General features: G+C 32.6%; 1 protein-coding gene across 1 annotated transcript in view; it reads right to left on the bottom strand.

The window, feature by feature from the left end:
- Positions 1-21,407, bottom strand: part of LOC128203099 (guanylate-binding protein 1-like) — a 73,713-nt gene that overhangs the window by 22,568 nt on the left and 29,738 nt on the right. The window contains exons 2-7 of the mRNA XM_052904375.1: positions 12,381-13,002; positions 11,242-11,364; positions 10,642-10,797; positions 10,195-10,419; positions 9,187-9,339; positions 8,030-8,081 (exon numbers count right to left, since the gene is read on the bottom strand). Coding sequence (XP_052760335.1) covers positions 8,030-8,081; positions 9,187-9,339; positions 10,195-10,419; positions 10,642-10,797; positions 11,242-11,364; positions 12,381-12,984 — 1,313 coding nt within the window. The 5' untranslated portion in view covers positions 12,985-13,002. The remainder of the gene's footprint in view (positions 1-8,029; positions 8,082-9,186; positions 9,340-10,194; positions 10,420-10,641; positions 10,798-11,241; positions 11,365-12,380; positions 13,003-21,407) is intronic.

Below are 21,407 nucleotides of genomic sequence, written 5' to 3' on the forward strand. Positions count from 1 at the left end.
TAACATTATTCAAACTAGTTCCATTTATAGACTAATTATGTAAAATTGTTGCCGCAAGTTCCAAGCTGGTCGCAATTCCCAACGCTTTTTTAAAATCAAACTGTCCTCATTAATGCCACAACCGAGTCGATCACGAAGCCAAAATCACAATCCTCCGGCAATTTACGTAATTCCGCCACATAGTTTGATACAGTTTCTCCATTTTTTCGAGCACGACTGTTAAACTTAAATCTCTGTACTAATTCTGACGGTTTAGGATGATGCTGTTTCTGAATAAGTTTGTGTAATTAAGCAAAATAATTGTCACTTGGTTTGACTGGTGAAATCAAATTGCACATCAGTAAAGTATGTTTTTGCACCAACCATAGATAATAAAATCGCTTTCATCTTGTCCGCATCAGTAATTTCATTAGCAATAAATAATATTCCAATCTTTCAATATTCTCGTTCCAATCTTCTTCCCCATAGCAAAACTCTGTTCGTACATAACCATTTTCCACTATCCTCGTCGCCAAATGTAATACCTTAAGATTTCATAAGCTTTACACACATCTATTCTCAACAAACATCTCAGTATAACCGAATACATTTAGACAATGCAAACCATAAGTTATATTAACCTATAGTCTATTTCACATTACTAGACCTTTAATTAATTTCGTTTTTAGAAGTTTTTATTTACACATGAGTTTGCTATATTCCAATCTCAATCGTGAAATGTTATTGCAAGTTTTTGACCGAAGCCATTTTTCTATCCTCAGTAAAAGAGACATTGACCTGGAACCCGCTGACTTGACCAAAAATGCAATCAAAATGTATGCCTTTACATTAGCTTAATATCTATCAAGTTTTACAACTATAACTTGTATATAAATTATACCTAACTTCATTTATTAAGCGGCAAACACTTTTACATAGGTTACAGCGATCTTCATTTCACAATTTAAAATCAGCCAACGCTACGTCTTCACTTAAGCTAATTTCTCACTTAAGATAATGTTTTGTCACTATCTGTATATTCTAACTGACGTTATTGAGCGGAAACCAACTGTTTGACGCGGGTCTTGGAGTAGAAAAGATTGGGCAATGTGTATAGGATCTTCTTTTTTTTACATAGTTTGGACTTTATCATGTTTGGCTAAACCAGGGTTTCAATGATATCCCTTTATTTCTGTCTGTGTACTAAATGACTCTTCAAGGGCAATAGCTTACAGAACGTTTTGTTACTTTTAATTTCTAGCCTTTTTTGAACTGCATTTTTTTGCTTAATATAGAATTGCTCTCGGTAAATACGGAATGAGCGCAGAAGATTGAACGCAAAAGTGGGTAGAAATGGTAGAGCTCCTTTTAATGAAAGACTGTATCCTTTATATAATGTACTTGAAAAAAAGTTCCATTTTATGATTGAATGTTGAGATAAAATATTTTTATATTATTTTCGTCAACGACTCTCAATGGTAAAAGAATATGTTCAGTCCGAATATAAACGCATACTACATTACGTATCCATCTTTGGGTATATTGAGGGGTGGTCTTTTTTACAATATTGGACGGTCAAATGGTCAAATGAAGTTTTATCCATTAGTTATCAACTAAAATTCCTATACGTGGTCAACGGTATGATAACCAAGTTGGCCATAAAATGCTATTTTCAAGCAGAGACGAATGTTTAAACTTAACAAGCTTAACTTTTCAAACGAAACTCTAATGGAGAGCAATTCAGACGTAACGACAAGGTTATAAGGAAACATGAGGATGCGACAGAATAACATGAATCCATGGTTATGATTAAGAATGGTTTATATCATTTTCTTTATTTCCCATTTTACTTGTTTAGTCGAACAACGTAACGATGCGTATAGTCAGATAATAATAACAGTTTTTACTCAAAGTGCTCGTGGAAATCCTAAATGTTCTGTGTATACATGGCAAGTAGGTCTATAATGGAAGCAGATATAAATTAATTTAGGTAGTATTTTGAAACAATAACAAATAAAGCTTGTTATGACGCGTTATGCAAGTTAATAGTGACATTAAATGAATATTGAGATCGCATAGCTAGCAGTTTTGTGAAACATTTGTTTGTTGCTGCAAAAAGACGACGCTCAAAGTATCATACATTTGGTTATCATGCAAGTAAAGTTTAAATGTTCAGAGACATGTGTACCATCATGTTTTCTGTAAATGTTTCATAATTATTCCTGACCAGTTTCTGACATTTTTGCTGAGTCTAGTTAACATTAGTTCTGACATTCAAGTATATTGATATATACATTTCACATGTTAACAAATAAGACATATTATGATATATCTCGAACTTCTTACCCAAAATGTACTTTAAGGTTTGTTATATTCGAAAAGTAATACAATGCTGACACTAATCACGGATTGAAACATGACCGCAGGAGATAACTACATAAAGTTTTGAATTTTAAAGCTTGTCCTTTAAAATAGTTGTTCGTTTATATGCAACAACTGACTACTATGTCAGAAATGTGATCCTAGTATTGATAAATAATTATACCGATGTATGATAGACGGATTGCATGATTACATGCTTTATATGTATTTTTTAACTAATCTTTAACTAAGTCAAGTACCACAACTCTCCTCTGACTGTAGAAAAAATAGAGTGAATGCACCTGAAAGTTTGCAAAAGACTGTTGAAGGTTAGACCACATACATGTAATGCTTGTATCTATGGTGGACTTGAAAGGTATCCGCTTTATATACAAATGTGGATCAGAATAATGAAATATTGGTTAACATATTGAAATAGTGGTAAACGAAATTGGGTATCAAATGTTAAGAATTTGTCTGACGATCATGGTTTCTCTTATAGATTTGCAATGTTGCCAGTATTTATTGTAAATGAACAAAAGTATAGTTACCTAGAGAGAAACGATAATGTTTAACTTGTAATATTAATTATATTAAAGATGAATTTCATTTTATTTGTATATGTCCATGTTATTACGATGTTAGAATGAATTAATTTACTTACATAAATGACAGCTGTTCTTCGAACAGTACAATTATAGTCTTAACATTATATTTTATAAAATAGACATCCTTATTCAACGAGAAATGTAATATGACGCCCAGTGTCAGATTATGTTTTTATTTCCGGAAAGAAATAGCAAATGGTCCTTGTTTCACCTGCGATGGTGATGTGCCTATTACCACACTCCAATGCCATTTCCCGCGCTACACGCATTTCAGAAATGTAGCGTCCAGAATAAAATGAGTAAACATACCACACGTCTAAGCTTTTGGGTTAGCAGTACCGGATTCATTTCCTCATGATTGTTTTGAAAATGATATGTTTTAAATTAGCTTATGTTGCCAACATGTTCTTCAAACTAAGCCATCAGGGGCCAATGGTAAGTTCAAGCAAAAGCTTCAGATTAAGATTTATTCAAACTAGTGTCCAGAAGGCCATGACACATTTTGGAAAAAAATACACAAGTAAGTGTTTGAGATAACTTAAAAAGTAATTGATAATATTGTTATTTATTTTTTACTTTTAATTTTCGGGTAGTTCAAGACCTGAAATAAAAAGTGTACACTATTCGAAGTAATGAGTGTTTGTGATGTATTGACCAATTTATTTTGTGGAAAATAGATACAACGATATTTTTATTAACACATATTCGTACTTTCCTACATCGAACAACCATTATAAAACGAAACTATTTAAATGATCCTAAGTTCAATAAAAAGACGGGTAAAATATCGTTTTATTATACCGCTAGCGTTATCAATGCACGATTTTTGTCCCTTGGCGTAGACAACATGTAGACCCTAATTGTATAGTGGCACAAAATGACATCGTTTTATGTTTGATTCACTGCATTTGTTTAAGACTACCAATTTGTTATATTTATGAAAACAGTTACCATGACCCAGCCTACCTTTATATACGACTCTAGATTATGTGTTTAATCAACCTTGACATTGTAACACTAAATGGTCTCAAGCAAATACAGTCGGCTTCCTCTTCAATCATTTTCTGCGTACCGAATGATCTCTCTCCAGACTGTATTTTATCTCAAAGACTAAGTGCAGTGCAAAAATTGCTTATCTACATCTTCGGTAGATTCAACCCTGACGGAACCAATAAGGTATTTTTAAAAGTTGTAAAAATGCAAAAACAATCACCGCTGATATTATTTAATTTCTACGTATTAATAGATGTAAATTAATGAAGGCAAAATAGCTGGAAATGTAGTTTTCTTAGTTTGAGCTTACGAATTAGAAAAAAAATAATTTCATAAGTTAAATTTAACTAACGTTAGGTGGCGGTGCAAGTCAGCACGAGGAAATGTAGCATTGGTCAGTGGATTTGTCATTCAGGAAAGTCCGACTGGCAAGAGTTGGGTAATTTTAAAATGTTGCACATTGTTACTGACCTTGAGTGTTAATTTATCCTGTGTGATTGCCTATATGTAAAGTATATATAATACAAAATAAATAAGTTGTATACATTTAATATGTTGATGTCTATGAATGATAAACTTCGATTTATATGAAGTATCTGTTATGTTATTCTTATAAAATGCATTTACATAAGTGTGATCTTTTGCATAAAGTGTGTGTTAAGTATTATGATTCAAGTGACTGTCCAGACGCGTACTCAAATACAGTTAATCTATTTCCAAGATGATTGTTTGTTATAATTTATTAAAAACAAGTATCAATTATATATAAGGGGATTCATAAGTCGTAAGGCGTATACCGGGTCATGTTGCCAAATGGAAATATTAAGTGAATAAGTACGTTAATAATAATGACAGCGCTGAGCTATGATAACTTGCCTATCGGCTCAGATAATTTTATCACATTTGTCACACTGGTATGAAATCGCATTTAAAGCTATTTTCGCGACCCAGTTGTTTATATATCGTATCAAGGCACTGTGTTGTTTGCTCTTTTGTGCTGTTCCACCATGTTTCTTGTTTGTGATTTTTTTGTTTTTGTGTTCTATGTCTTTGACGTTTACCCAGTGCCAATAAATCGAGCTCATGTAAAAACGTTTTGCTGCTGAGTTTCTTTCTGTAGCTTTTCGCATAAATATTGTCAAATAAACACTTTTCTTTTTTACATGATTTTAAACTGCGTAATCAAAGTTTTTATGGATAATGACTGCTATTTGTTGATCTTGTTTGATAACAGTATCCAATGTCCCGGCATTTTCTTTGATATCCACACGAATTACAATTATAAATCTCATTGTTCGGTTTAAAAAAATTAGCATTAAATAACTACACATTTTACACTAAGCAAATGTTAATAGAAAATAAACTAAGAAAAGACATTATGAATTTTATAACCCATCTATTTTAATACAAAATTAACGATATTATTTTTGTTCTGTTATATATGTATAAAAGAAATCAGCTACGTTATACAATAAAGTATGTATATAATTTGATCAATATATATATAAAAAACTTACCAAAAAACAACAACAGAAAATCATCAAAAAATGTTTGTGTTTAGCTCTGTGGACCAATGCGCATTATAAAGTTTATTTATTTAGACAACGCCCCTATCCGATGAAAGACGGCTTTTGGGCAAAGGCATGGCTTAAGGGATTTATAAAGTTTTAGATAGGGCTTAGTTTGTCGATACGTTTTATCATGAAAGTTTTGTAAATATTTGTATTTGATTTCAAGTACCCATACATCCTTGAAGCCAAGCACAAAGCAAAATTAAACAAGCAAAATCATGTACCCGATTCATAGGATAGTTTAAATCCTTCCACGAATTTTGACGTACCCACTAGCCTTTATTAATCATTAATATACTGAATTATTTATTGATTATTTATAAATAATGAACACTGTTTATAATGCATTTATATGCATCATAAATCAATATAGGAAATAGAAAACAAGCTAAGAACATGTTGGTATGTTATCACTATTGAATTTTTTAACCATAAGCCACATTTTACGAACGCCTTTAAATCAAGGTACGATTTTTTTATATTGAAAACAGTTATAAAATCACATAAAATTGTGTTTCTATTAACTCTCAGTGTGCGTTCCATTTCAATAAGGAAAAGTATCCATTGTAACCGTTTTAAATATATCTTTACATTCTTCCTCCAAGAATCGACTTTATGACATTGAAACTGCGAAACTAAACTCCCAAAAGAAACGAGTGGACATTCTCGAAACAAAAGTTAGAAGATGAGCATTTAAATACTTTTACTTATAAAGCCTCTGATAGTCTATGTTAATACAATTGCGAGTCATGAAACGAAAATATGTGCCACAACCAAATAGATAATAGAATGACTTTCGAGTTTATATCAATATGGGACGTGGAAGTTTACGTTCTATGTTGCAGCCTTTTTAACGCCATTTGTAAACTCTTACGCATCAAACTAAGAATTTTATTAAAACATCAATGTATAATTGGCAAATATATAATTTACTACATTTTTGGGGGGTTGAGGGTGTGTGAGTGTGTGTGTGTGTTATTTTTTCTTATTTGCTTGTTTGTAGATTTCATTGTACATTTGTTATGTGGTTCTATAATTTCATCTTAAGATTTTGAATACAATCTATTCACCATTGCAAGTAATAAATGCACGTACTAGATTTTTTAGTTTTTGATATTGAAATTTAAACATTGATGTATTGATTCCCTTTTCTCCTTTGGGAGAACAACATTCGGCTCTGTGTATCTTGTTACCCCCGTATCTCTGCCAGATAATTTCAACTTGTGTATGAGATTAGAGCCGCCTGCCCGCACTCTTGCCCTTGGAAAGTTTTTAATGACCTATGAGCCGCAAAAGCAGGCTGTAATATGTTATAACTGTTTACAATGCTCTTATTTAAATTAAAAAAAAATGCTTCTGCCAACTAGGACAAAATGGTTCTAACTTTGCTGAACCTTGGTGGACAATGGCCAAATCCTGCATTTTATTCAATGTGTTGTTAACAGATCGGGGTCAAACAAATTAAGGCGAATGTATCTGAGGGCGGCCTGTGTGAGCCATCGCCCGGCCCTGTGTACTAATCATCATATATGTCATAAATATACATTTAGGCTGTGGCAAACAGGGAATTCTAACGCTTCAATGGGTTATTTTGAAAACGAAGTCTTATAACTGATGGTATGATAAATTGAGAGAACACGTCTTGAACTTCTCTCATAGGAGATGATCTACAATATGACATTGAGTGTCATTTTAAAGAGGCAATCCATGCATATCAGTAATCTCGTTTCAAATAATGTCCGCGAGTACACGAGACGTGACCCGGCATACTTAGTGTTCCAGTCTGAGTGACAAAACTTAGCATGGCGTATTAAAACTTGAAACCGTATGTTAAATCATTTTTAAGCCAACTGGCATCAGTAATATTACGGTTTCAAGGAGATGCGCGGCTGAAAGCAACGGGGCTAGGGAAACGTTTGTGGACACTGTAATACAGTGAACAATGTCCTTAAGATAGGACATTGTATGATGAGAGTCCTGATATATCATGGATCGATAGAAGTATTTTGGATAAGTGGTTGTGCAACTGCTGTAATTGCATTGGTAACAATACCTACAGGGTTATTAGACAGACACCATTAATTGGGTCGGACCTGACCAATTGCGACCACAGTTCTTAATCAATTTTTGACGAGGATCAACCATGTTTTTCTGCGGTTAAGGCTAATTAAATCATATTTATATAATTTTATAAATTTTCTTGTTGTTTTTCAGCATGTACGGACGAACAGTTGCTCGAGAACTTGAAAAAGGTGTCGGTTTCTGTCTCGATTGAAGAAATTGTGCCATGAGAATTGTTTTTAAGGGATGGAAACAAGTGATAATTATGTTGTTTTCGTGGCAGGGCTCAAGTAAGGCAGATATATCAACAACTTTCCAAGCGATGATTTTGGGTTATATAGGAGATGAACAATGATTACAAGGGAGACAAAAACGAACGCAACGACGATAAAAGGGAATAATAAGCCTGTATACAAAACTGTGCATATCAATGATGGTGATTTTCGATGTACGTACATTTCTCGAGTTGGCGATGTTCTTTCTGTTAACACCGGTGGTGGGAATGGATCTGAAATACAATAATAACTTGAAATGCCGCCATAAGAGAAAGACAGGTTTGAACTTGTGCAATGAAAAAAATGGCAGATTTAAGTTTCGGTATCGAAACACAAGCAGTGCCATTCACCTTGTCCCTTACATCCACATATCCTATTTTCATAAGCTTGTTATATTTATTCCATGTTGAGTCATTGCACTGATTCTAAACGAAAGTGATTGAGCCGAATCAGTTTCCTAATTTCTATACCATTGGCTTGCGGAAAAGCCCAACCAATCCTTAATGCAATACATAGGTACGAATATAGATTTAGTTATATAAAATCTTTTGCCAACAACTGAACTTATTGAGCAAAAAGTTATTTTATAACATAAATAATTTATAAACATTTACTTTATTATACATAACATTTTTCATTTTGATAATAATTTCAATTAAAAGTAATATATAAAACAATTGCATTAAGATGCTTTATACGTATTCGTATAATAGAGTTAGTGCCTCAATTTATCTTAAAAGCAACAATTTTATCACATAATACAGACTGTTTGTTATAAGACAAGTACTGTTTTGCAGTCGTTATTAAGTACAGAATTTATGATGATAAGTCAAAAGGTCTCCTTGGTCTCATCGTTTGACTTTAATCAGTCCTAATGCATTTAATATAGTTAAGGTTGAATATTAAAATAGATCAACGATTGTGTTTCCCTTGTAGTGAACGTCTTACAGTAGGTATGAACACATAATATATGTAAGTTTCTAATAGCGTATCATTTTCAAATACGTAATATTAGCAGACATTTTTTTACATTATATCGTTGCTATCATATGTGACAGTATCAGTTAGGGACAAGAGTAACTCTTGAAGCGATTTATGCTTCCCAAACGCCCATTGTCTATGTAAAAGCAGATTGTAATATATTGTGCTGTAAGAAGGTGAATAAGTGTATTATACACATACAAAGATAATAATATGCAAAGATATGGCAGGTTTAAGCTTTAAATTTCAAAGTTAATACAAGCAATGAAATAAAAAACACAATTGATGAGTATTTATTGTAAAAAGCGCTTAGTTCAAATTAATAATATAACACAATACATGTATTACAATTATTACCTCCAGATTGTTTTTGGTAACGTTCATAATCAGTTGGTTTAGTTTCACTTCTTTTTGTTTCATCGGGACTCTTTTTATCCCTTATATGTTCATTTTTTCTGGTATGGGATTCTTTTGCAAAGGTGTCCGACGATGCGTTCTGCAATCTAAGACCTGAATGATAATGGATAAGATTTAAATCATGATAGGAAATGGAAGTTCAAGTACGCTTATTTCAGATAGTGAAACCAGTTTCACGTATGCAATACATGCTTATCTATCAGTTATACAGCACAGACATTCTGTACATAGTTGTGTTTGTTTTAAATGTTAGACATAGATCATAAAGTGAATATGTTATTCATTAAACTACAAACATGAATAAAGAAAAATTTGGACATCTTCATACAGCATTTGTGCTTTAAAATATCATTTTGTGGAAAGAATAAAAAACATTTGAAAGACATTTCAACATTTTATAAATACGCATATCTTATGTAAAGCTGTAATAATATAAAGACACATTTAAGATGATGATATGGTGCAAAGCGTTGCCAAGATACAAATTTTATCTAAAAGGTTTTTGATTTTATCAGCAATCTCAAAATAATTTATTGATATCGTTTCTTCCGACAAATATCCCATGTTTGATACGAACGGACAATACAAATTCATTTTCGTATACAAAAAACATTCATGTAGCTGTGCCTGAGTAACTTTGTTTCGGTCTAACCAAATCATTCGATTTATGCTGTGTACTTGTACTAAAAGGAATGTCACATAAAAGTTAAAGACATGATAATTAAAATAAATTTTTTTTATCAGCTTGAAATAATGTATTTTTGGGGTGAGGTTTCTGTATAATATATGTAATAACATATTTTGAATTTATTTTAAACTTCTTACTTTTTTAGCAATAATTAAGAAGATTTTCGTAAAGATTTGATGTTAAAAGCATTCTTTTAAGAATGTTTTCATGGATGACTTTGGTTATGACATTTTACTTAATAACGAACCCAGTATACTTACCGTTACAGATTTTGGTTATACATTCTTGTAATTGATCACAAGTCATGATGAAGCTCAATTCTATCTTATCATTATTAAACTCCTGGCGAAAGACAGCTTGAAGAGGTTCAAATATAGTGTCTAGTTTTCCTTCTTCAACATCATCTATGTAACTCAAGCAAGTTGGCAGTGTGTGGAATTGAATTGAAAATTCAACGCACCCTACTTTTACTGATGTTACTTGCCCTGGTTAATAAACAAATGAAGGGATATAAAACACTTGTACTTTTAAACAACGTGAACTTTCAAAAAGAAATTGGTGTAACCCAATCAAAGTATTGTTATATAAGAAAGTGTCTCCGACTTTGAAACTGCCTTACGAGAATACCAAATGGATAATGCGTCTAGTAATTATAAATTATTATAATTGAACTACAGGGAAAACTACACAAAGATAAACCCAATTACCATATGTCTCCATGTCTTTAGCACAGCTTTGAAGTGTGCTTTCTACTTTCTCTCTTGATGCATATTTTGAAAAGTTTTGAACAACTGCACCGGTTAATTGCGCCTCTTCCTCTTCGCTCTTGCAGTTTTTCACGAGAAGTTTACCCGCTGAACATTCTGAAACACAAATTATTTTTGTTATGATATCGATCATCTCTCTTCTAAATTGTTGTCGTATAACGATAACGAAGACGCATTTGACTTTAAACACATCTTATCTTTTTGAACTTTCCATTTGCATTAAAAATACCATTCTTCGTACTTGTAAGAGTCTGTTCTGACTGCCGTTGCCTGTTGGTTGCATTATGGGTTAACCCAACCGCATATCCGTGTGGGTCAAATGTAGACATGAATGCCGAAAGGGGAATTCATTTTTAATATGTGAGGCTGCGTATAAGAGAATAACATATGAAACGTAACATTTTCTTCAAGAGAGGTTGCTCTGCTAAGGAATGGATATAAGGCATTAAAGTTTGCACCACATTGGTTTTACATTTGTCGGTGTAACCATCTACAAGGTTTGTTCAGGGCCTTTATAAATGGCTGCAATATATCGACTACCTGGCGGGATGAATCTTTGTTTGGCCTCATTTGGAAAACGTGAATATATTTCTCGCACTTCTTTCAAAACTGTCTTCAGGATATGTCCATTATCTTTAGTCAGTCCTATGTGTTCCGAGTGTTCTTCATTTAAAATGAAAAAGAAAATACATTAAATTACAGTTAAACACCGTTAATCCGAAATCGTAGTGACCCAAACATTTCGGAATAGCGAATTTTCGGATTAACAATTTTTAGAAAATGACAGCGTTCGCGGATTATAGATGACATGAAATACTAAGTCGTGAAGATTCAGATGTCGGTTACACGCTACCAATAGGATACATTCGTCTTTTGTATACAAAACAATTGATTTATTATTTAATAAATGGCAAATAGTTCGTTATAATACTTTTTTATTAAAACAACATAAAACATTTAAAACAAAAATACTGCACATGTATGCATTCGGAATATAGCACGGATTGTTCGGTAGCGGGTCGAGTAAACAATGCGTCAATCGAATCTGATGTGAATTTTTCGAATGATATTCAGGTAGTGTTAACCAGCAATGAATCGCTCATTTTCTGACATCGATGTCTGTATCAAACGCGTGGTCAATTCCATTCTTTAACAAGCGCTTATTGTGATCCATTGTCACCTCAAGCCGATGCCCGAATGCATTCGAAGTATGGTGTGAAAACTGTGCCATGATCGAGTTCGATATTAGAATTGATACATAGGTGTGAATTACCACAGCGGGACCGTATTGTTTACTTGGGAATAGCGATTTTTTTGGACTAGCGATTTCGGATTCGGGATTAAAAAAATAGTTAAACAACAAAGGAGTAAAATCGGGACCAAAAAATATTTCGAAATAGCGATAATTTCGGATAAACGGTGTTCGGAATAGCGGTGTTCAACTGTAGTAGGACATGCAGATATTTAACTGAAATTATTATAACATTAACCTTACATGTACTGTATTATCATTATCATAATTAGATAAGTCAAAGTTAATATTGAAAACAATCCTTAGCAATACTAAAAAATAAAATTATAAAATATTGTTTTTCAAATTTATTCAAGTATTTTTACGTTGTAACTTAATACGATGAACGTTCAAAAGTGAAGTGCTTACAAAAATATATTTTATTTACCTTTTCGTAGAGTTCTGACATCATGTTCGATATGGTTTTCCCGATGAAGGGCTTTGTAAGCGTCAACTAAATTCTCTGAGAGTCGATTATGAACGGCTTTCAAGTCTGCCTTTATTTCTTCTTCTAACTGTGTGTCTTGTAAGTATCCACACAGTCGTTTGATGATTCCGTGCAGGTCAGATTCAAACGTTGTGAAGATGTTGTCCGCAACCTCTGGATTTCCTAGATGGCTTAGATAATTTCTCTTTTCCCTCATGAAATCAATGTCAGCGCTGTCTGCCGGTGATGGTTTGCAGAACCCTTTCAAGATAAAGGAAAGCATTTGTATGTCCCAATTTTGAGGATTTGCAGGAATCGGATGGCCGTTGGAGTCCAGTGGAAAAAAGCGTGGCGTATACCGTCTGCCTTCATTTCCCTTGGTTATTTTTACTTTTTGGTTTGCTAGGAATTGATCAATGCTATCACCAGGAGCAATGTAACCGACCTTCTTTTCCAAGTATTTAATCAGAATCTTGCGGCAAACCTTTTGTATGATCATTTGCATCCTTGTATAGTTATCTTCCTCTTGGCTAAATGGAACCGACGGGATTAAAGAAGTCGCCATTTTTGCAGGAGTTTATTGCTGAAAAAGAAAGTTGTGTTGTTCTATATGATAAACAACATACAACGTAAACATTGTATAAGGAACATCATTTATTTAACGTATGCAGCAAACATTGTGATCTGATCACGATTCATGGAGTGTTTCTTATAATATCCCCTCTAAACACTCATTACTGCACACTACTTCATTTCCGTTTAGATTTTTAATGAAGCATCTGTAACAAGAACGATAAATACATGGAATATTATTATGAAAATGGATGAAAACCATTGCTATAAGACTACTGACAAAAATTCTGATCGCATATTTTCATATTTAAGTTCAAATATTGATGTTTTATGCATTTTTCTTAAACATTTAGTAACGTTTTTAGCCAAAAAACATTAATGTTTGAACCGAAATATGAAAATCTTCGATCTGATCTTTTGGCAGCAGTCCTATACAACTGGTTCGCAGATATTTACGCAAAACATGGCTCATTCGAAGATGAAAAAAAGTTGTCAAAACGTTAAATCTGTTAGAGTGCAGCTTTAAAAGAATAAAGGTTTACTATAATTAACAACCTTACGACAACAATTATACAGCGTTTCAGTGAAATTACACTTCTAATTGACTAATTCAGATGCTGTGGAATAGTTACTTACGGACAATGGAATGCTAGTTTGGAAATTCATTTTTATGAGAATATGTCAAGAAGTTTGGTGTTGTTGTTAGTTTTGAGAATTAGATTGTACTTAGGATTGTCATTCGATATATGTTTAGGGTATTTTGGGACTTTGGAATGAGAATGAGTGAAGTTAGTCAGTTAGTAAACTGAATGTAAATTGGTAATGTCCCAAAGGAAGTGTTAAAAAGAGCTTGCCGGGTATATAAGGCGTGATTTTATTGTAAAAAATGTTATTCTGAATAAGGAATCGGATGGCATGCGTTCGTGTAAGTTTTTTTTGTGTTTGGAAAGAACGTCGGATGGTCAACATGGTCACGGCAAAAGTAATTAGTGTTATCTAAGGATATTCTTATATCATTGCGATAGTGCATGTGGCACAATGATACTACTGAATCGAATTTCTGGGACTTTAGAATGGGTATCACAATATCTCCGCAGAGGTGCATGTACATACAATGCTTGATTGATTTACAAGACCTGGCAGGGTTTGAGCCTTTATGATTTTTTCTTGATCGGGTGGTAGTGATGATTCGTGCTGTGAAACTGTTGCATTACTGGTTGCTGCAGTAACGAGGAAGGTAATAATTAATAGTATGTTTAAATAAAGAATTTGAGGGTATACGGCTAGAAAGTGAGAAACATCTTCGTTAAGATGAACCGATATAGTTTACGTTCTGTGAACCGCAGGAAGACTATCCGTGTAAGTTCCACAATGTACACTTAAATCTAATGGCTGCTTATTTTTATTCTCAAACTGTACAACACGAAGAACGACAAATTATATACCAAATAAAAGCTAAATCAAAGTGGCATACAGTCATCGTCGGCAGCCATGGTACTTTCTTCGGTTTCACTTCATGCACACGTAAGAATAGCGCAGAAGTGTATCGGGGATATCTGACGATGCAAACAGTGGTCTTGGTTTCCTTTTTGTTCAATTAACAAATTAACATAAATCAGTAGCAGTAGGAAAGTACATCAGGAAATTAATATATTTGACTTATTGATTAATGCTATTGCATGTACTTTATAGAAAATAAGTATGGGGTTGTTACTTTATTTTGGGGATTGGAATGCTAGGACAGGTGAAAAGGTTGATTATGCTGATAATGAAGATACAAATGCTTTGAATTCATAACCTGATGATTATGTTAATGATGATGCTTTGCCTAGAAATAATAAAGACACAATAGTTGATGAACATGGGAAAAACTGAAAGAATTTTGTAATAAAAACTGGTGTGAGAATTTTAAATGGAAGGTGTGGTTTAGATGATAAAAATGGTAATCATACATGTATAAATGCACAATAATGTAGTGTAGTTGATTATGTTTTATGGAAAACAAACTTATTTGAATATAATTATATCAGCATTTAAAGTTAAAGAACCATAAAGCAGATTGTTGTGTGGTCAGTTTTAGCATAAAATCTATCTTGCAAGATGATAAGATCCTAAATAATGATAACCAGTTTGCGTTAGGGAAAATATGTTATATAGTATACGTTCTACGTATATGAATGTTAAAATAAGGTGAAATATAACAATAATTTAAGTAATAATTGTTCATGTTTATTTATGTCAAGGATGTATATATAAATATATATGTATATAACTGTATGCTGATGATATAGTTGTGTTATCTGATACAGAGTAAGGATAAGAAGAAGGGTTGTTTTATTAGAAAATTATTGTGAAATATTGATTAACTGTGAATCAAGAAGAGACGAAGGTCATGGTGTTTAGAAAAGGATGAAGACTAAGTAGAAATGTGTATTTTTTGTATAAGGGTAGAGAATTAGACGTAGCAGATATATTTACTTATCTTGGTATAGTTTTCACCCCTAGAAGTTATTTTTCAAAAACTTCTAATGCTTTGTCAGGACAGGCATTGACTGTAGTTTCTAGGCTTAAAAGTGGTTCATCTAATTATCCTTGCATTTCAATTAAGTATAGATTGGATCTTTTCGATAAACTAATTGGTCCAGTCTTGAGTTCCTGATCGTAAATATGGTGTGTCAGGAACAGTCCTAAAACGAATACACAATTTTGTAAAGAATTGTTAGGAGTTTGATTACAGACCAACAATAATTGTGTTTATGGTGAACTTGGAAGAACCTCATTTTTAGGTAAAAGGTCAGTGTATGTCATAAGATATTGGGTAAAGACAATAACAATAGACAATGTTAAATATATTAAACTTATGTATTATTAACTCTGCATGCACTTAGAGGAAAACCAACATTGAAAGGCATTAGGCTAAAATGATGTATGGCTTAGTCAAGGAGTTGGTGACAAAAAAATTTGAAGTATGTTTAAAAGAAGATTTACTGATAATTATATACATTGGCAGTCTGAGCTCAGAGGGTCTAGTAGTGCCCGAACTTATGTACATATTTCGTTATTTAAATAACAACCCTATTGTGTAATGTTAATATAACACAATATAGAAATACATTGTCTAGGTAAAGAATGTCAAGTCATATGTTGAGCATCGAAAGCCATTAGCCAATCGCAACACCTTATAATGAAAAAAATGCCTATTTTGAAACTCTCTTGAAGACGAGTATCGCATTTTACTTGAATGTCAATTGTATACTGGACCACGATATATGTATGTCAAACCATATTTACTCTTTTAGCTGTTAATACATCATGTCTTACGACCTATGACTTATTCGTATAACAATGTACCTTTTATATTGTGTATACTCATGGACGTATTGTCTTATGTATTATGAAATATACTTCTTAACTTCTAAACATAATTAAAGCTGTCGTGCTCCATGTCTGACTGGCAAAGAAATGAGCGCAAACAAGAATTTACGAAAATAATTATAAATATTAGTTATAATGGTTGTTTTGTTGATCGAAAATATGCTAGTTGGTAATAAGAGTTTATTCATTACAGACATTTGAATTACAGTAAAATTAATGTTAAGAAACATATTAAAACTTACATAAATATGGTTCTTATTTTTTAGTATAGGTTCTAGTTTAAACAGTATACTTATAGTCTTAAGAATAAGAAATAACGAAAAGGTTTTCTTGTTTAGCCTGTGATGGTGTTGTACCAAAAAGCATTTCGCACACTATATTTATTTAGAAATGTAGTGCTAGGAATAAGATGGTGTAAAATACCAAATGTCAAAGCTATAGGGCTAACAGATTCGGAATGTTTTGCTTATGATTGTCTTTAAAATGTTATGTATAGCTATGGTAGCAAAGGTATTCTTCAAACGAAATCCATCTGAGGTCCATGAACTTTCAATGCTAAATTTCCCGGCATTTTAAGACGAAAAGATGGAGAGGAAATCGCTATAAATTGTTCTGCTATCAACGCATATATACAATATTAAAATGCTCAACACCCGTACCTAAAATTGGTATATTGTACATGTAAATAGTTTATCAAAGGTGTCTTTTTTGTTAGTGTTGTTGGCATGAATCATAAGTCACGTGGAAATGGTGGTTTGAGCAAGAGTACCGGAAACATCTTAAAACAAAATAATGAATTACTGTTAAAGATTCATATTTAAAATATATTTACCTAGTGCCCAGAAGGCTATGACCCATGTGGAAAAAATAAAAATAAAAAACAGATTTTTCAGATGAAACAAATAATATATAATACAAACTTAAAGAATTAAGCGAAAATAAGCTGAAATAGTTCCTATTGTTATCTTTTTATTAAATTTATTGGGTAGTCTAAGACCTCACAGTGTTAATGTGTAGTAATGTATGTTTGTGCTTTCTCGAACAATTTATTTTGTGGATATATAGTTACACGATATTTTAATAAAAAAAATCCATAACTCACTACATCGGACAACCTTAAGATAATAAAAATATTGTATTGAGCCTTTTATTGTACAATCGTTGAAAGTATGCAAAAAACAGGTTGAGATAAGGCAAACTGTCGCGCACGAAAGCTTACGTTATCAAACTGTTTGTTTTGTATCCCCTGCATATAAACGCATATAGTACAAGCTGGGAAGGAAATCGCAAACGTTAGTCGCAAACACCTTTTATACTGAATGAAGGACAGGGTTTTACGGAAAACCGTAATAGAATACCTAAGTTTATGATTTGTGTCCCTCTAATTGTTGGAATAGAAACATGTATAACTGTATTGAATACTGAAACTTTATGACATTGCAATACATTTGATCACTACCGTTGTTTAGTACTAACTATTTCTTATATTTATAGAAACAGATTATCATGACCCGGCATACCCTTGTTGAGTATGATTCTACTATTCTCTTTAATCAACCTTTACATTGGAACACTTAATAGTCTCAATAAAATCAAGAATGCCTTCTTAGACTTTACACTTTCCTTTCCGAGTACCGAATTATTTCTCTTCGGACTGTATTTTATCGCAAAGACTAGGTGCAATGCAAAAATCCATATATACATCTGGTTGATAAATATATTGTGACACAATTTTACCACAGCCGTATAAAATAGTTGACTGTAACCTAAAAAGGTGCTTCTCTATTTGTTTTGATAGTCATTTAGATCAGAACAATTTTGTCCAATCAGAATGCTGATTGCAAACAATCGAAGTGCTTGGTTTTTAACATATCGACGCGCAGTTATAACAAGTAATGAAAGCATTGCTTTACTTGAGCGCTTTTCGCGGCGTATATAAGACCGAGGTTTTCATAATATGATCATTCTCGATGCAGTTACCGTACAGTTTACATCAAGAAATACTTAGTATAAATCAACTTGAACTTTGTAGTTGCTTATCTAAAATATTAACTTTATTTACCCAAAAGCTCAGCTTTGACGTATTGTATAGTTAATAGCTGACGAGTAGACCTGGTTGTTGTTGAAAGATACGATAGTTAATTTAATGTCTACACTTCTATGCTCTTGCTATCCTGTGTTGGATGAAGTTAGAGCGAATTTATATTTAGATTGCAGACGCAAAGAAAGTGAACGCATTTTGTGTATATACCATTAAAGCTCGGATATCTGGTATTTCATATTTGAGTAGTATTTTAAGTATTCTAATTTTGAAAGTTACAACTCAGTGTTTATTTAAGAAAACCCAGCTTTCTGATAATTTACCGAGATCTTCGGCAAAGCAGTAGATTTTAAGAGTTTGAAATTCATTTTAATAAGTTGATCATAGGCATTTTGCTTATACAAAACCTCTTCCATAATTATTTTGTGATTATTTATTTGGAGCTAAATCAAAATCATTTGTACAGAAAAGGTAAAGTAAACCTTGAGGAAAATTATTATATAGTTTCATCTTTTGTCATTTATTTAAGAGTTCTGTCATAAGTTTGATAAAATAGTGTACAGCCGCTCGGTACACTCCGCACACGCTACAATATTTGCATGACCTTTTGAGTCCCAACAATTCCCAGGACCAGTTAAAAAGGCCTTCGGTGAAAGGATATCCGTTGCAAATTTTATTTCTTTCTGATCGACTTAAAATAATAATTTAAGTTATAAGAAAATAGCTTTGGTTTAAAATATTGAGTACATTGACAATTTCGAATGTTTATTTTGAATTCCATTGTCTTTTAGTACAATAATACTCCTGTCAATGTTTTGCCGTAAACGCCAGAATCGCCAAATATTTTACCATCAGGTAGATGTAACCCAGACGGCCTGACATTAGATCAAATATAAGACAGCAGTATTACCGGCTTTTTATTCGGTGATTAGGAACGATAACAGCGCCCACCCTTTGTACACCATCCACCTAAATGACAACATAAAGGATTTAAACTGGCTGATCCATGGATGGTTTACATGTTATGGGTCGAACCAGAATTTTGTTTATTGAACACACCATTTAAGATAAATAAGCAAATTTATAAGCATCTCCCATATCAATTAAAAAGCACATAGTTTCGGTTTCGAAGGAGAGGGACGCACTCTGAGTTGAGCACCCAAGTTACGCCCCCTCATTCAAAACGTGTAATCGACCTTGATCCATGACGGTTTATTCTCAACTAGATGGTCCATTGACTTAAGTCAGTAATATTTTAATATAATTGTCATTATCGAAAGGAAACAAATATACCTTTAATATGCTTTGACCATTCAAATCAGCCACGCTAATCTATACATGTTTAAAACAACACTCAAACGTCATGTTTTAAAAAGAAAACAGGGCGTAACTTAATATTTTGGTAAAAGTATTTGCTAATCACTTGAAATTTACCTTTAAACGACATGACAACTCGGGTGTTTCCCACTCCTCGATATAAAATTTGAACAAGTATACACCAGTTGTTTTTATGGTAGCTATCTCTGAACGTAAACACTCATGTTTTAAACGTAACTGTATATGTATATATATGTCCGAATTAATTCAAACTTTGGATTTTGACTTTCACTGTCATTCACGATGAAATGCAGCACTTCTAGCCGAAAATATATACGTTTCCTTTTTGGAATAATCACGATTGATAAAAAAATAATCAATATTTGAATGGCTGTAGAATTGTCATTTGTTCACGCATTTTCAAGAATCATGACAAGAAATAATTGTTTGAGCATCGTTTTGAAATTTGTTTTTATGTAGCCGATGTTAGATAACAGTAAATGCCGGCTACATTTTACTGAACAATTGCGCGCTCGTAAAGAAAAAACTCGTTTTTTTCGATGATGCGAGCGCAAGTGATAAAAAATATTATTTGGAAATAAATAAGAGAAATCCGATAAACAAGTTATAAATTGGGCGAGGCCTATGCTGAAAAATTAGTTGTTTAAAAAGTAAAAGTAAAACATTGCAGGACTTGAAATTGTGTTTTTAGTCAATATATACCCTTCTTTGACTTTTTTTAACCCAACTTATCATCGAGTGTTTGCATCTATTTCTTTACGACTGCTTGTTCACTTAACATGGTCACAACATAGCCATTTTGATGTATACACACCTTTAAAGTTTGCCATGGAAGATTTATAAAGTTTCGATTGGGTGCATAATTAGAATAACACACTCGTGTGTGTTTATAGAAATATAAGTAAGACACGAGTTGTTAGAAATGTTAATAATCATAAAATGCCAGGACAAAATATCATTTGAAAATACCCAAAGAATCCGTCATTTATTCCGCACTGAACATGTTCCCCACTATATTGTTCGCATTTATGTTTTACGTTTGACCAATGTTTTAGCTTTCTCATTAAGTTGTGCATTAGTTTTAAGCATGAACAAGACAATGCATGAAATTATTAGTATTTCCCTGTTAAATAAATATACTGCATGATAGGTGCATAAAAAACTATGGAGTTGGAAACGCAGATATGTCTAACATTTTTTATGTTTATGTAACTTATACTCTTCTAAATAAAAGAAAACTATTGAGCAGGATCAAATTTTGACAAGCAATGCAGGAATCTCCTTTTCTTTTTGATATCTTAGTGACCGTTCCCAGGCGGTACCTAACAATCCTTGATAAACACACCTAGTTCTTCTATAAAGCATTAATGAACTGTATGTTGTGTGCTGTTGTTTCATGTTTCTGGTTTGTGATTGTTTGTTTTTGTGTTTCATGTCTTTGGTGTTTACGCGGTGGTATTAAACAGGGTTTATGTTAGGCTATTTAACTTGTTTTTCTAGTTTTTCATAATATTATTGTCAGATTTATATTTATGACTTATGTTATTTGTTTTCTTAACAAAGCCTTTTATTAAACACACATTAAAGTACGTTTATTTTTCTTCATTTCAAATCAACCCAACAGGATGCATAAAGAAGTGACGAAAAGCTTCACCATAGGA

This window comes from Mya arenaria, chromosome 9 (genome assembly GCF_026914265.1).
Source record: "Mya arenaria isolate MELC-2E11 chromosome 9, ASM2691426v1".
Taxonomy (NCBI): domain Eukaryota; kingdom Metazoa; phylum Mollusca; class Bivalvia; order Myida; family Myidae; genus Mya; species Mya arenaria.